At 40.7% G+C, this 17,089-nt stretch overlaps 1 protein-coding gene across 1 annotated transcript; it reads right to left on the bottom strand.

Annotated features, from left to right (window-relative positions):
* Positions 1-293: 293 nt before the first annotated feature.
* Positions 294-15,041, bottom strand: LOC117475419 (dysbindin-like). The gene is made up of 4 exons (XM_034121605.1): positions 14,872-15,041; positions 1,761-1,913; positions 1,536-1,679; positions 294-1,195 (listed from the first exon to the last, which is right to left on the bottom strand). Exons 1-4 carry the CDS (start codon positions 14,912-14,914, stop codon positions 936-938), a joined length of 600 nt encoding a protein of 199 aa, XP_033977496.1. The 5' UTR covers positions 14,915-15,041; the 3' UTR covers positions 294-935.
* Positions 15,042-17,089: the final 2,048 nt, after the last annotated feature.

Raw genomic sequence — 17,089 nt, 5'->3', positions numbered from 1 at the left:
TGCAGTCAGCCTGGCTATAAGTCAAGCTATATGTATTGATCTGTTTGTCTTGTGTTTTATCTGTGCACAGTGCAAATATTAATTATGGAATGAATGAATTAAATAATTTTAAGAGCTGTATGGACATCTTAGTTGTAAGAAAATGTATAAAAAGACTGTATTAAGTTGTTAGATCGCCGGTTCAAATCCTACGGAAGAGGTTTAGGGCCACATGAAAAAAAGAATCTGATTCTGAATTCAGAAAAAGATACTTTTTTCCCAGAAAAAAAAAAAAATACATTCATTTATGCTGGTATTTTTGAGTTTCTTTATTATTACAAACCCATTAATTGCTTTGTGTGTGCATAGAGGGGGATAGGGTTGTTGTACAGTGTGAAGCACTTTGCGCTACATTTTAATTGTATGAGAAGTGCTATACAAACAAAGTCTGAACGATGATAACTCAACATACATAGTAACGTCTCACACAAATAATAGCCAGTGTTTTTTTGGTTCTGGTTCACAGGTTGTGGTTGTAGCGTCATCAAGTTTCCATGGAAGAACACGTATCACTACCTTTCCTGAAACACCTTCAAATAACCAGGAACTGTTTTGTTAATTATTAGAAACACGGTGGTGTTTTGCCAAATGTACCTTAAGTCATCATTCATCGTCAACAGGTCCAGTGAGGTCAACAACAGGGCAACAAATCACGTCCGTTACAACATGCCAAAACATGAATAGAAATAGTTGAGGGTTAATAAGAAATCCCAGTATTTACAGTCTCGAAAACACACACAGAACCCAACCCTATAACTCATAAATCAAATGAAAAGCTTGAAAGCAGTGAGAAGAGCCAGTTTGTGGAGGCTCTTTTATTGGCTCTCGTCCAGAAGTCCATTTTTTGCCACCTGCCGGGAGTGTAATCTAGGTGCTGCAGGTGGAGAGGGCGCGTCCTACGAAGATGCTGATGGAGTATGACTCTTCACTCTCTCCATCTCAGGAGGCACGGCTCTCCGCTTAATTGTGCTGGTGTGTGTTTTCTCATCTTCTGACCTGACTTCGCAGATTTCTCCTCGGTGGGCGTCCAGACTCTGGCTGTCAGAGGAGGAGTTTGAAGACGTGGACGACATGCGGGACTTGGCATCAAGACCCTCGAGGACATGTCGAAAGAGTCCATTGTTGATGACCTCCCCATTGTTGTTGTTTCCTTGGACTGTGAGTTAGATACAAAAAAAGTGTTAGGGATGTTATTAAGACTATCCACATTCAAAGGTATTATATTTCGTATTTTTACTTCCTGCAAAATAACTATGGAAATGCAGTTTTCCAAAATACGAAAGACACGTAACAAATACACCATGTTTGCATTTGGGTTTTAAATGTGACATGAACAATGGTCTCCTGAACGTCTGGGGTTTTCGGACCATCCTCCCTTATTCAAACTACGTCACCTAGCATGAATCACGACTACGTTGGTCACATACATATTGTAGTGCATTACTTTTTGTGTGTAAAGTGTATTTTAATCTCTGCCCTGCTTCTGGTTTCCATACCTGGCAGCGGGGAGGTCATGGACCCCTCTTCTCCACTGGAGCTGAAGAACACATCTAAGGCCTCCTGGTCCGAGACGTCGATCAGCTCCATCTGATCCATCATGTCCACGTTCACCTCCATGGATGAGATGCTGCCAATTGGAGCTGCAGGGGAAGGGGAGGCAATGAAATAATCTGTATGAACATTCATTTTGGAGTCATGGAGAAGCCAGCAGTCTAACTCACGTCTCTGAAAGTCTCGGATACACAGGTGCGCCGAGGACAGGTAGACGTCCGCATCGTGCTGGAAGACCTCCTCGAAGAAACGCTGCCTCTCTCTTAACTTGAGCTGCTGTGCTGCGTCCACATCTGGGAGCCTCTGGCCTCGCTCGGTCTCAGCTGGAATCACAACATGGAGGACAGGAAGTTAGCAAGACATAAATTCAGGTAAAGTTTTGTAACTGATACCTGGAAAATGGAGGCTGAAAGGCAAGTTAGTCAACATTTCAATCTAACACCGTACAAGATTATGTCACAGACAAGTTCCTCCACTCTGGATGTAGGTGTCACCTGGTATTTATTTAATTATGACAAATCGTTTGAGACCCATTGCACAGTCGCACAGGGCCAGAGTCAAATGCAGGTTGCCAGAAGGGGGAGACATTGAGCTTTAAGTGAGAGACATGAGGTGGTCGGATCCTCTCCTTATGGATTTATGCAGAGGTTATGAAAAGTCATATCACATTTATTAAATATATTCCTGGTCAGCTGTTTCCATTTTCTACTGTGCTTTCATTCCTAAGGATTATAGTTGGATCCACTGCTGTTCTTAAAAAAGCAAAAGCAAGCAATCAGGTGCTTCGCTAAATTGATCTTCTTTTACATACCATGCAATCCCATTTTCCAGATCATCAGCATGGTTGCAATAAAGCTTAGAACAAGGTCGTTGTGTGCAAGTGGAGGGGTGAAATGCAGTGTGACTGCACGAGGAATGAGAAACAGGGGAAATACTGGTCTGTACTGTACTCGTTTGAGTTACAATACCAAATGTAAAGAAAAACAACATAGCCTATAGAAGAGTAAAATGTGTAGGAAGGAAAACAGCTAGCCTGCTTATTTTTAAAGGTGACACAATCTGCTTACCAGTACCACTAAAGCTCACTAAACCCTTACAACAAGTGGTACGATTAGACATAAAGGTAAACATGTTAATGAGATGCAGATTATGTTAGGTGGACAGAGCAAAGCTAGCTGTTTCCCCCTTCATACAGTATTTGTGCTAAGCTAAGCTAAGTGTGTTCTGGCTCTAAATTAATATTTACCTCACACATACATAAGAGAGTGGTATTGATCTGCTTATCTGACTTTTGGCAAGAAAGGCAACTGTTGCTCAGTGAAAAAACTAGTCAGCAAGTCATTTTGTAGACACGTTGCATTTTTCGGCACATATTGAGCGTGTACTGATAAATGTTGCAGTCTTTTAAGTGCATGCGTCAGAACAGCCAACCGCAGCATGTGAGTTTTGAGGAGCTTTTACCTGCAAGATAACTGTATGAGGCTTTCAAGCCATGTCTATACTGGGAAAGATGTGAAGATTATTCAGCCTGTGGTGAGCGCAGCAGTCACAGCAGCTCTATAAATACACCGCTGGGTAAAATAGTAAGACATTTAGCTCAGGATGTTTACAATAGCAGGAAAGGAAAGATTCCTGGGAGTCTCTGACAATGTTTAGAGACAATGAATCTCATAATGAGCCATAACCTAAAGCCGTTAGGGTTAAGCTGCAACACTGTTAGTCCCCCAAAAATGAGGATTGTGCCTAAAAGAGTGCTGTGTCAGTGCTGTACAGTTTGTTGTGACAGCGGGACAGGAGCATGTCGCTGCAGCTCGGCTCTGTTGACAGGGTGCCTCCTGGGTGCCTCACTGTGTCTGGGATCAGAGAAACAGACAGCGTTGGAGAGGACAACTGAAACCTTAGGGTGGGAACAGCTGACAGTTCATACAGGCTGCAGTAGGCCTATGTGTGAGCATTGCCAGAACCCGGACCCCCCCACAAAGACTAAAACACAAACATCTAAAAGCAGACTGACAGGAAGACGTGATGAGTTGACAATATCTACCTGCGTGTACTGTCACTGTATGTGTGTGTTTTTTTCTGCACGCCATGTTTTGTTTTGCTCACACTGATGCATACTTACAACAATCCATCATTACATTTTGTATGATCTTGTCAATGACTATAATGATCATTACAAGCTTAGAAACATGTCAATATTGTGTATGAATAGTGCTGTGCAGACTCTTTTGTCTGTTCCTTTTAAGGTTATTAATCAAAATTGTGAAGCAGAAGAGTCTTTCATTGAAGTCTAAATATAATCAAACTCTAGAGCCCTAGTTAAAAAAGAGATAATCCTCACAACATCATCAGAGCTGTTTTATTTTATTTTGGATAACCACATACATTTTGCCAATGCATTCATTTATTTGGTTAAGCTTTGCACTCATGAAACTTTGTTGTACTCAAAGTAACAAAAAACAAAAGGGTCAAAATGGAAACAGCAGAACGAGAGATATTGTCTTTTATTATTATTGTTCCTTGCCAAAACATAGGGCCTACATTACCCACAATTCATCTCGACCACCAAATAAATATGCTCGAAGCTAGCCTAAGACAAAAATACTCACTTGTTTCTACAATTACACCCCCAGATTTTGTATGTATCTCCAAACTTGTAGTCTTCAGCCTGTAACTGACTTAAGTGAAATCCCAACAGTTTTGGTGCAACTCCTCCTGGAAGCTCAAAAGGCTTTTTACAGTTTTTATTTTTATATGAACTTCAGAGACCTTTGATGTGTGAAATGGCACCCTTTCCCTTTAAGTAGTTTCCGTCGCTGCTCACTACCATAAGGCAAGGCAAGGCAAGTTTATTTATATAGCACCTTTCAACAGAAGGCAATTCAAAGTGCTTTACAAAAAAATGAAAGACATTAAGAAAATGGCATTTAAAATCAGTCATTAAAAAGAAAAGATAATAAAATAAACATTAAAAGAAAAAATACATGGATAAAAGTTACAGTGCAGTTTAAGATGTGAATAGTTCAATTAAAAGCGGCGACAAAAAGAAAAGTCTTCAGCCTGGATTTAAAAGTAGTAAGAGTTGCAGCGGACCTGCAGGTTTCTGGGAGTTTGTTCCAGATATTTGGAGCATAATAACTGAACGCTGCTTCTCCATGTTTAGTTCTGACTCTGGGGACAGAAAGCTGACCAGTCCCTGAAGACCTGAGAGTTCTGGATGGTTCATAATTTAGCAGTAGGTCAGAAATGTATTTTGGGCCTAAACCATTCAAAGCTTTATAAACCAGCAGCAGTATTTTGAAATCTATTCTTTGACACACAGGAAGCCAGTGTAAAGACTTCAGAACAGGAGTGATGTGATCCACTTTCTTAGTGTTAGTGAGGACTCGAGCAGCAGAGTTCTGAATCAGCTGCCGCTTTCTAATAGATTTTTTAGTGAGACCTGTGAAGACACCATTACAGTAGTCGAGTCTACTGAAGATAAAAGCATGGACAAGTTTTTCCAAATCCTGCTGTGACATTAGTCTTTTAATCCTAGATATGTTCTTTAGGTGATAGTAGGCAGATTTAGTAACTGTTTTAATGTGACTGTTGAAACTCAGGTCAGAGTCCATGACTACACCTAGATTTATGGCTTTATCTGTTGTTTTGAACATTGCAGACTGAAGCTCAGCGCTAACTTTTATACGTTCTGCCTTGGCTCCAAAAACTATTACCTCAGTTTTATCTTTGTTTAATTGGAGAAAGTTCTGACACATCCAGTCATTGATTTGTTCAATGCACTTACTCAGTGTTTGAATTGGAGCATAGTCTCCTGGTGAAATTGTTACGTAAATGTGTGTGTCATCCGCATAGCTATGGTAACTTATTTTGTTGTTCTTCATTATCTGAGCCAGTGGTAGCATGTAGATGTTAAAGAGAAGAGGCCCCAAGATGGAGCCTTGAGGTACCCCACATGTCATATTTGTCAACTCAGATGTGTATTTACCTATAGAAACAAAGTTGTTTCTGTCCTTTAAGTAGGATTCAAACCAATTTAGAACTGTTTCTGAAAGTCCCACCCAGTTTTCTAGTCGGTCTAGTAATATGTTGTGGTCAACAGTGTCAAACGCAGCACTGAGATCTAATAATACTAACACTGAAGTTCTGCCACTGTCTGTGTTTAAGTGGATGTCATTGAAGACCTTTACAAGAGCAGTCTCAGTGCTGTGGTTTGGACGACAGTGAAAGAAAGCAGGTCCCCCCCCCCGCAGGAGCTGATGATGTTCCTGATGGATGGCAACGAAGAAGTCTGACTGTGCAGCCGTCACAGGAAACAGCTCTTTCTGCAATCTTTCGCGGAAAAAAGATAGACCCAGAGATTGCAGGTGTGAGTCGTCTTAATGGCATTTCTGTCTTTGTGCAGATGCGTTTTTCCGCTATCCTCTCTGTGCACTGTTAAACAATAAGAAGCACCTTTGTCTCCGGGGCCTTCCGGTAGCAAAAAGGGAGCAGCGCTGACAAAGCAACATGTCAGTTACAATCAGGAGCTGCCTGTCAGACGTGTGTTAAAACAGCTCCTTGTTAATGTGACCAGCCGAGGACATCGTGTCAAAGAGAACACTGAATTTAACGGATGATTGACTTTGCTTCTTTGGTTTTTTTTAAAAGATCAGCAGGCTTAACTTTAATCGCATGCTCCACCCAATAGAAATCCAGCTTTTGATTACAGGCTACATGTTTACACAAATTGCTTACCCTGGAGTTTTTTTCCCACTCAGTTATACACTGATTGATCACAGCATTGATTGTTCCTACTTAGAGCTGAAGCCTGTGGAGAACCAAAGGTTAGCTGCAGATGGATATCCTCGCATTGATTTTGCTTCCCTATCCAGCCCTTTTTTTCCATCGAATCACCTTGATCGATACGTCCTCCCTGGCTGCCGACGACCCCGGTGACCTCTGATTAGCGCAAGGACTCACACGGGTAAATCGTCTGTCACAAGAAAAGCCGACCACAGTGTCCACTGGTGATGAGATCGCATGTCAAACCTGCCACAACTCAAAGTCTTTAGTTTCATACCACAAGACGTCTGAGGTCTGTGGCTGCTCAGGAGATAAACAACCTGCAGACTGAAGCTCAAACTGAGAGTCTGTCTGTATGTCTTTCTTTGTATTAACTTATCTATCTCTGCTTCCTTGCCCTCTACTATCTTTCGACCAGTCTCTCTTTTTGACTGTTTATTTTTTTCATGTGGTTGATCTCTTTTTGTCTTTTCTTCCCATTTCTGTGCCTTCAGTCTTTTTTTCTGTCATCTCTTCCTGTATGTTTGTTTATCAGTTTTTTTTTCTTATTTTGTCTTTTGTCTGTCTTCAGCTTTGGCATTTCTGTCTCTCTGTCATTCCTTCATTCAGAGTTTCTCTTCTTTACTGTCTCTCTTTTTGTATATATCTCTGTCAGCTGTTTTGTTTATCGTTTTCTACATTTCTTTCAATCTGTCTATTCCTCTCTCTTTCTTTCTGTAAAACCTTCTTTCTTTCTGCCATCTCTCTCTCTCCTTCCCTCCTCTGGGCGCTCAGAGACTAAAGGGAAGAAAGGGTCCCAGATCAGGGTTCAGAGGCAGTTGGACACGCAGAATGACTGGAACAGAAACAAAGATAGAGACAGACACAGCAGGCCGGACGTGTGACTCCCACTCTGCCCCCCCCCCCAACACCCCCCAACACCCCCACATAAAGACAAACCCGGATCCTCCGCTTGGGCAGCAGAGAGAAAAAAGAGTCCATTCAGAGGCACACAAAGGCTCAGATGTGAGGGAAGGGACTGGCCTGCACTACTCAGACATGATGCCATTTACAGGAAATCATTTGAGGGTGAATACACCTAAACGCATACTTTTAACTGTTACATCATTCACTGTAATGATGATGAAATGTTTGGTAAATTGTCAAGTTGATTGTGAGTGCAAACCTCCTTCTGAAATTCTTCCTGTTCTGCACTTTTTTTACTTTTATTCTTATTTTGTTTAATCGAATTTCCATACAAATGTACTGTATTAAATATAATGTATCATCCCCACATGATGATACCAAGATAGTTCAATGCTCATCTGTCTTCAGCTTTACTATGAATCTATTTACTATTCTATACAGAGTGAAAACAACAAATGCTAAGAATCAGGTGTCTTTCTCTATTTTTAGCCATTCACAAAAAGCTCTCCACTATGGGGGCAAAACGTTCTCAAATAGCACCGTCAGATATCAGTCAAATTGGGGCCCATCTTTTCAATTGAATATGTTTATACATATATATTGTAATTGTATTGAATTGAATTTGCCTCTTAATATCGAATAACAGATCAGTAAATGTATGCATATTTGGGACATTTTATTTTACAAAATGTGCAAAACAACCTTTAAGTCAGGCCTAATGTTGCCTTTCACATATTAAGAAGGATCCAGTCACATCCACACAATGAGTCATGATTACTCAAACACTGGTATATCATCAGCAGACAGTATCGGCCCATATTGAAGCCCAGGTAACTATAATTGCACTGAAAAAGTAGCATTGAAGCATCCTCTCGTGTTGCTATCTGCATGACATGTGCCTTTTAATGGACGGGACCCTGAAATAGTTTGGCAGCACTAACAACCCAGGAGGCAGCACATTGATCTGGAGGCTAAATGAAGGCAGGGGAGGGCTCGGTGTCGCCCACAGGCTGCCATTAGCTCATCACTGAGCTAAATCAAAATGTGAGCTCACTGTTAAACTCTCCTGTGATGAGGAAAGGACCAGATCAGGGCAGAACGGAGCAGGAAACTAGATCTCTAGATGATACACTTGTTTTCACACTTGGTTGAAGGAGCAGCCATGGCTCTAAGACCCTCTGTAAACTGTAGTGAATCAGAAACCCTGATGGGAACCGTCACTTCCCACTCCGCTTTGATTATGGAGCAGTTTGCCAGACTCTCTATTCATCTGAACCAAAGCCTTTTTCTGAGAAGACGTTGTTCAAATAGATGAGGTCATCACTGTTTAAATGGCTGTGGTGCTGCTACCTACTTCCATGTGTTGCCTCAGCCTCCCATCTTTGAATATAAAGAGAAGACTGCAAAGAAAACGCGCTGTGGTATCTGTGGTCCACGATTAGGGCTTTTCCTCTGCTCCGTGTGTAGATAACACACTTTGTATGGAAGACAAAAAATGTCCTTCCCATCTGAAAATAGTAAATAATCTGTTAAATATGTTAATAAATATATAAAATGGCAATGGATCAAAGAAAATGTGATGCATCGCATTTTTTCCGGTTCTGGATTTTCCACTCAGGTGGATGGAAACACAACTGCCAACAGAATGGAAGACAAAAAATGACTTAATCATCCAAAAATATTTTTAAAAAATCTATAAAATAGATATAACTTGAATAATTTCTTAAATATTATAGTAAATAAATGAAAAGATGTAATCAAATCAAGCAACATAATAGCTAAATATGGCATATATTTTCTGATTTCATTTATTCAACAATGTATTTACTTGTAGGTGAATAACTAATGTTTGTTCTTCCCCTCTGTCTCTCTAAAACACAGCCTGTAGTTGTATATTGGAGAATTAAGGCATGCGTGCACTGAGCCAGACGCCTTAAAACTCAGACAGACGTGAAACTGCATGTGAGACGACACTTTTTTGGGATGAGGACACTACGAACAGACAGGCTGCCCTTACCGCTCAGGCACTTTTTGTCAGAGGAGATCTCATTTTGCATAGCTGGGTTCTCTAGACCGAGCGGGCAGATCATGCAAAAGCAGGCAGAAAGTGGCTGTTAACACAAAAAGGCAGCAAGAAGTGTGAGGGAGGAAAGATCAGGGAGGATGGGAACACTTGCAGGAAAAACAAGGAGGGTGTCTTAAAAAATTAAAAGTATGACGGGATAGAGGTTAGCCAAAAGTGAGTCAACACAAGGGAGTGGGTTGTAGAGATGGAGAGGATAGAGAGGAGGAATTCTGCACCGGCTCATTAGCTAAAGAGGGTGTCTTGTTATTTTTTACAGAGTCTCTTCCGTCCCTTCCAGCACAGAATTGACCAGAGCGGCAGCAGCAGGCTGTTAACAGTGTACAGCTGGTCATTAGTGGATCAGTCTCTGTGAGGCTGTTACAGTAATTAATGGCGGTCATGAGGAATGGTGGAGCGGCTGGTTGGCTACAGGTAGAAGATTTATCCTGCTCCGACAGCAAGAGCAGAGGAATGCATGTGCTAATTTATCACAAGCTTTAAAAAGGTGATGTTGCATGCTTCATCCTGCACATCCTAATTTACACTTATCATGATTGCACTTCCACCACATTGCTTGTATCTTTTCTCAGTATGCTTCACCACTGAAAGGAACAGACAAGGGGCCTCGCTTGTAAAACATACAATAATAGACTTTGCACTTGTTCTGTCTTACAATTTTATTTTTAGTTCCACAAAAGCCTGCACTTACTGGGCTCCAGTTGCAAGGACAGTACATTATTTATGGCAGCTGTCTATGGGTGTTTGTGTGTCTGTCTGGTCGTTTTTTTTGGGCATGCATGTGTGAGTTTTTATTTGCAAATTAGATCTGGCTGTTTTCGACGGGACAAAGCGGTGTTCGGCCCCATCAGTGCAGCCCGTCAGTACAACAATGAAATCAGTGTTAACCCTCTCCTTCCTTCCCTTCTGCCAGGAACACAGTCCGCCTGACAATAGGACTGTTTGTAGGTCAGTGTCCTGCCCCACTGCCCTCCATAAGCCCTCAAACTGTACTTTTTCAACATTTACAAATCCTCTTTCCCAGAATCCATAAACAGTAGAATACCATTATTGACTGTTGTTTACGAAATCCTACAAAGCCAGTGATGTTCAAAAGCTCTGTATGTGCAAGATAATCAATGCTAAACAAAAGAAGAGAGTAATTAGAGAACCTTTCTACTTGGAGGATTAATCACTAGCCAGGTTTCTATCCAGATGTATTGGAATTTTTTTCATGTTTTGAGAAAATCTTCAAAAGAAAATGAGAATGAATGCTTGTTTCCTTCCACTGTTGTTAATCAAATAGTTAATTGAGATAAGCAATAGGTGGCGCCAATTCTTTCAGAAGGAAACTATTGTAACTACCATTGCAGAAGATGGGGGGAAATGACTTAATTAAAAGAGTGTCAAATAGTGAACAACAATACAGAAAAACGGGAAATATGACATTTTCATATTTTCATGTATTTACTATTTCTTGTCGAGTAGATCATAAGAGCTCAATGCCATTCCATTGCAGTTTTTAACATTTAGCATTTAGCACTTACTAACTATACTTACATTTGGATATTTCAAGGAGTTTCCAATGTTTCGGTTTTTAACTTAAGTTGATTGAAACGTACCTGGGTAAAGTAACAATACCTTTTAATAGACTTTAATGTAATAGTACTCAGGGTGCAAATGGTGCATGTGGAGCGGCTGCCAACAAATTACACTGACAGTGTTAATTATATCAGTAATCAAACCTGAAACATTAAATAGTGTGGTAAAGGTTAACTTAGTACAGTGCTGACGTCTCTCATTGCAATCACTTCAACATTCACTCAGCCCTCTTTCCTTCCCAGGACCAGCTGCCTCTCCCCGTGTTTCTGAGGGAGGTTTAAAGCTATTTTCATTTCAGCTGGGAGAACTGTGGGAATGTTTGTCTAAACTAAACACAGCGTCTCAGACATCTCTGCTCAACACACTCTGCTCTGCTCTGTTTATTGAGGCTGAACAGAGTGCAAATACTGGCGGCTATAGAAGGCAAATACTATCTTATCATTCATTTTTTTCTCCAGAACTGACCGGTCAGAAAGATTAAACTATTACTTAATAGCATTATCACTGTTTACAAACATTTGTGTGAAATATAAGATTATAGTATTCAAACCATTGGACAGCAGAACTATCCTTTTTTTACTTGCATTTAGTATCCATAAGAATAGTTCTGACTTTATGTGCTTTTGCTTATTCAACTCCTATAAACACATTAACGGTAAATAGGTGGACATAGTCACCCATTTGTTTGGGTTCTAGTGTTTTGAGGCCTCAGATGTAGCATTTTACCACAGCCTCTTGTTGTTAGAGTCAGAGGTGGTCATATTAGGACATGAGGGTGGAGCTGCGCAAGACGAGGCCCGGCAGTGCCAGGTACTGTTAGCAGCTAACTCTAATGCTAGCTAGCTAGCTAGCTCAGTCAGCAAAGTGCTTCCTTGAAACACAATGAATCTACAGGTAAAATGAACAGCTAACTCCTTAGATTGTTTTAATGCTTAACAATGCTATGGTGGTAACTTGTCAATCACAAAGTAGCAAAGCCCTAAATCACATCCTGTTTTATTGACTTTTTACTATAAATGTGCGCATATTGTACAAAATGAACATCATAACATATTAAGACTTGAAGTGATTAAAACATAAACTCATTAGGAAACTGTTAACTGAGGTTAGAAATCAATTTATAAGTAGTATAATTTTCACAACTTAAAGAAATAATCAACTCTACGCAATCTGACTTATTTTTTAAACCAGTGGAGTCCTCCCCTTTTGGACACTAGACTTGGAGTTTGTAGCTTGATTAGAACTGATTTCATAGATAATTTTTGACTGTAGAGGATTTTAATTATTGCCTTATTTATGTTTTTAAAGTCAGAGGACTAATATGTCTCCTCCTTTCCTCTCCAACTCCAAATCACTCACAGGCCAAACAGGTGAATCTGTGCTACATTGGCGCTACACGGTGTCCCTTTTTGGAAGAGTGTCCAGGTGGTAAATTGCTGCCGTCTCTCTGTGTACGCCTGGAGGCGTTCGCATTGTCTCACAAAGGATTCAGCTCAACAGTAAGTAGATGGGTTTGTTAGAGAACTAATGAGCGGAGCTGGTCTGTGTCCCCGGGGCTTCACAGCTTAGACTGTTGAATTGATGGGAATCTTATTCATCCGTCCACGCAACACTGTTTAGTGTAATCACACACAAACACACACATAATTACCTTTAAGTGCTAACACAAGGCCTTGCTTACGTAGGACTAATATGTGCATTTTCGCCTTGCCGGCCTTCTTTACACTGGACAACAGTTATCCTGATAGTTTACAAGTGCTTCTAAAAAGAGCATAATAGAGTTTAAATACTTCCTTACAAAAACAGTGACTGGATTGCTAAAGAAAGACATTTATATTTACTCCTCAGAGTAAACCAAACAACCTTCATGGTAGTATCTCAGTGCCAGTAGCCTATTTACAAACTGTAATCTAATTGCAATAAGAGGCAAAAGACCCTCTCGTGAGCAAGAATTTGGTTTGTCCGTTTTGGGCTACTGTAGAAACATGGCGGTAAAATATGGCAGACTTCATGAAGCAGAACCGCCCTCCATGAAGATATAAAAGCTTCTCATTTTCAAGTAATTATACACTAATGAAATCAAAGTTATAACTATTATATTCCATTTCTGCCTATACATCCCACACAATCTTCCTTTTTTGTATCTAACTGGCTGTAATCCTGTTGGGAAAACATCAATCTGCTGAAAGCACATGTTTTTGCCACTGGCTCAGATTGTTATCAAAAAAGGAAACTAACTCACTTGCACCGGTTTGTAATTGTGTTTTACCAAGTTCAGCTAAAGGAAAATCTTGTTCTGAAATCTTGTGTCGCATCCGCATAATATTCAACCAAGACATTGAATATATGTAAGATATCACAAAGATTTCTTTACAACAACACTTCAAACTCTTTCCGGTTAACATACATAACAACATGTGAAGATAGGGTCCAGGTTGAAAAATACTATTACATTACATTTTATTTAACTGAGGCTTATCCAAAGTGAATTACAATACGTGCAATAAGTGCTGGTGCATTAATTTAAAATGGACTATACTCTTTAAGTGCTAATTTCTTTGTTTTACCCTTTGAGCTCCATGACTGGACAGCAGAGCAGAGATACATACATGTGTCCCTCAGAGTGATCAAATAAAGATACACACAGTACATGATATTGACTTTTACCTTATTGTACAATGCCATGTCTTTTATGCTGCTGCAACACAAACATTTCCCAAATAGGGATCAATAAAGTACTATCCTATCCTATCCTAACATATCCTCTCTAATTCGATCATTGAACAGAATCTACTCTTCAGTTGTATCTGGGTCACGTCCAAGGGGAGCGAGTTTAGAAAAACGTGGAGAATAGAAATGTTTCCACCCAATACCCAGCTGTCTGTAACATGCTATGGACAGCTGGCTGGCTCCTTCCCTCCACAGTACAGCAGCGTGATGCTCTCTGGCTCATTCCCACAACAATCAGAACGTGACAGAAGCCATGGGCAGAGCAACAGATGGGAGACGTCTTCAAGATCCACAGCCGTCTGATCCTTGTGAAACCATAGAGTGATCTTACTGGGACTAGTTCAATGTCAGGGCTCGGTGTGTGTGTGTGTGTGTGTGTGTGTGTGTGTGTGTGGTGTGTGTGTGTGTGTGTGTGTGTGTGTGTGTGTGTGTGTGTGTGTGTGTGTGTGTGTGTGTGTGTGTGTGTGTGTGTGTGTGTGTGTGTGCGTGTGTGCGTGTGTGCGTGTGTGCGTGCGTGCGTGCGTGCGTGCGTGCGTGCGTGCGTGCGTGCGGGAATGCATCACTGTTTTTGCTCAAAGCGAGTGTGTCCTATTCCCTTGGTATTAGTGGACGTTACTCAGCGTGATGATTCAACATTCCTGTCCGATTTTTGGCTGACTCAGAACTTGGACCGTTCACTTCAGGCAACATCAACATGAAGGCAGCTACTTAATGGACTGACTTCTATATCATATCTGACACACACACACACACACACACACACACACACACACACACACACACACACACACACACACACACACACACACACACACACTAAAATATGAGGCCATTAGGAGGCTTATGGAGCAGTGAAACAATTCAGTGTCATTGATAAATAGATTAAGATCCAAAGCAACTTGCTTGACATAACTTTGACATAATTTAACACACTAAATAAACAGATTTTATATAATAAAAAGGATTTACGACATGTCAAAAGATGCTGCATGGAGTAGATAAAGAGTGGAAATTGTATTTTCTGTTTTCTTGCCTTAAATGCTTAATCTTTGTTCTGACAACGTATTATGGAAAATCATGTTGTCCTCTCTAAGGTCCTGCTCCACATGAAGACATCAAATAAAACTGTGTTATTGGAGCAAGCTTGTACATATCCCTCTGCAATTAAAGGTTCATAAGTTTAGGAAATGACTCACAGGGCAGGTGTTTGTTGTGGAGGTTTGCTGAGGAGGAGCTCATGATGCCGGAGAGTCACAGGACAGATAATCACTCAGAGAGGATCAGGATGCTGCCGATCATCTCCTCCTCTTCTGTCCAAGGTGACTGATGCTGCTGCCAACGCTGCTCTGCTTCCTCTCTCGCCTCAGTGGACTCTGAGCCACTCGGATGAGGCGAGAACAAGTTCAGGGCTTTGTGGAGCCGACCAGCTGACCAATGACAGGGAGGAGGGAGGAGCAGAGGAAGGGATTAAGAAGAGGGAAGGAGGGATTTTATGTAACGGAGTGGAAAGTACCAAGGAGAGACATCAGGCACATGCCTTTGTTATTTGTGGCTTTCTACACCCCCCCTCCCTCCATCCTTCCTCCCTTTCTGTCTCTTGTTCCCTGTCCCTTTTTTTTGTAGCAGATTTAAACTCCCTCCCTGTCTCACCTTCAGGGTCAAGTGACGTTTGTATACTGTTTGTGAATTGAAATAGTGTTAATACTCTAAGAAATAAGGTTAGCATTTGTTCAGTACAGATGTATACAATCTGAATAAGTAATGTTGGATTTAAAATGAAAAGCATAGCTGTTGATCTATATTTAAAAATAGATTTGAGCAAAGTTTTTGAATAAGAAAATGTGTTTTCTGTCTTTTTAGGTGAATATAGGTATTAGAGGAAATATCTACTTTCACATTCAAGCTAAAAACATTATTGATTAATCTGTCAGTCAATTGACATAACATGAAATCTGGCTACTATTAGACTTTTGATTGTAAAGCCACAAAATGTTTTGCAAAAATGCCAAATGTTTACTGGTTCCAGGAAGATCCAGTGAGGCCATTTGCAGCCATTCTCTGGTATATAATAATTTGTATTTTGGTAAATCTTTGGGTTTTGAACTTATATATACAGTCTATGGTTTTGAACTGTTGATTTGACAACAACAAAAAGCATTTAGATATATTACACTTTGGGAATTTAACAACAGACCAAACCATTATTAGGGAAAATAACCAGCAGAATAACCCCTATAGTTGCAGCACAATTGAACATTTATAGTTCGTGTTTTGGTAGTAGGGATTTCTTAATGTGTTTTCTAAACAGTGTTGAAACATATAGGTCATTCTTAATATGTTTCATTGTACTGATCATTGGCTTAACCCTTCTCTTGCGTTAGGTCATACCCCCCTTCCCATACTATTTTCGGTCAAAATTGACCGGTGTGTTTTGCACAGTGATATCTCTGGAACCCCTTATCCAATTGTGGTGGTTGACATCTCATTTGAATGGTCAAAGCAAGTAGAGTCAAAGGGTGACAGACAGAATGACACCAGTGGTGAATTTCATGTTATAATTTTGCAGTAAGTTCAAAGATAGTGCTTACTGTACATTAGTGTATATTGTAAAAAAAACTTGCCATGTAGGCTGTGTTTACTGGAGATGGAAATGCTTTAGTTAGTGTTGTAGCTGAGATTCTTACCGTTCCAATGATGTATGGGATGTATTGATTTGATACAAGCAAGTCAGTGTTTCATTGTGTACTTTCAACTACAGTATATGGTCCGGACCCACCAGTGGGCCCATCAAGTTCAGCATTCACTACATTCACTGTGATGAATATAAAATAAGACTCTGATACTGTTTTCCTCAATGAACATTTAACAAAAATAAATATTAAGGGCTCCTCTCCCTCAGGGGCCTCTCCCTCAGGGGCCTCTCCCTCAGGGGCCTCTTCCTGGTCTGTTGACTGTTGGTCAGGCTCATAGTCTGGATCGCTGTTGTCTTCCATTTCTGAGACATCGTCCTCTATTTCTGGTTCAATCTCCTCTTCATCTGGTTCAAAACATTTGTCCAGAACCTCTAATCAGTCGCCTACTCATTGTGTCAAATGTACAGTGTTGGATTGAAATGTTGACTAACTTGCCTTTCATCCTCCATTTTCCAGGTATCAGTTACAAAACTTTACCTGAACTTATGTCTTGCTAACTTCCTGTCCTCCATGTTGTGATTCCAGCTGAGACCGAGCGAGGCCAGAAGCTCCCAGATGTGGACGCAGCACAGCAGCTCAAGTTAAGAGAGAGGCAGCGTTTCTTCGAGGAGGTCTTCCAGCACGATGCGGACGTCTACCTGTCCTCGGCGCACCTGTGTATCCGAGACTTTAAGAGACGTGAGTTAGACTGCTGGCTTCTCCATGACTCCAAAATGAATGT

This window comes from Trematomus bernacchii, unplaced genomic scaffold (genome assembly GCF_902827165.1).
Source record: "Trematomus bernacchii unplaced genomic scaffold, fTreBer1.1, whole genome shotgun sequence".
In the NCBI taxonomy this organism is placed as follows: domain Eukaryota; kingdom Metazoa; phylum Chordata; class Actinopteri; order Perciformes; family Nototheniidae; genus Trematomus; species Trematomus bernacchii.
This window is presented reverse-complemented; position numbering and strand designations above follow the sequence as displayed.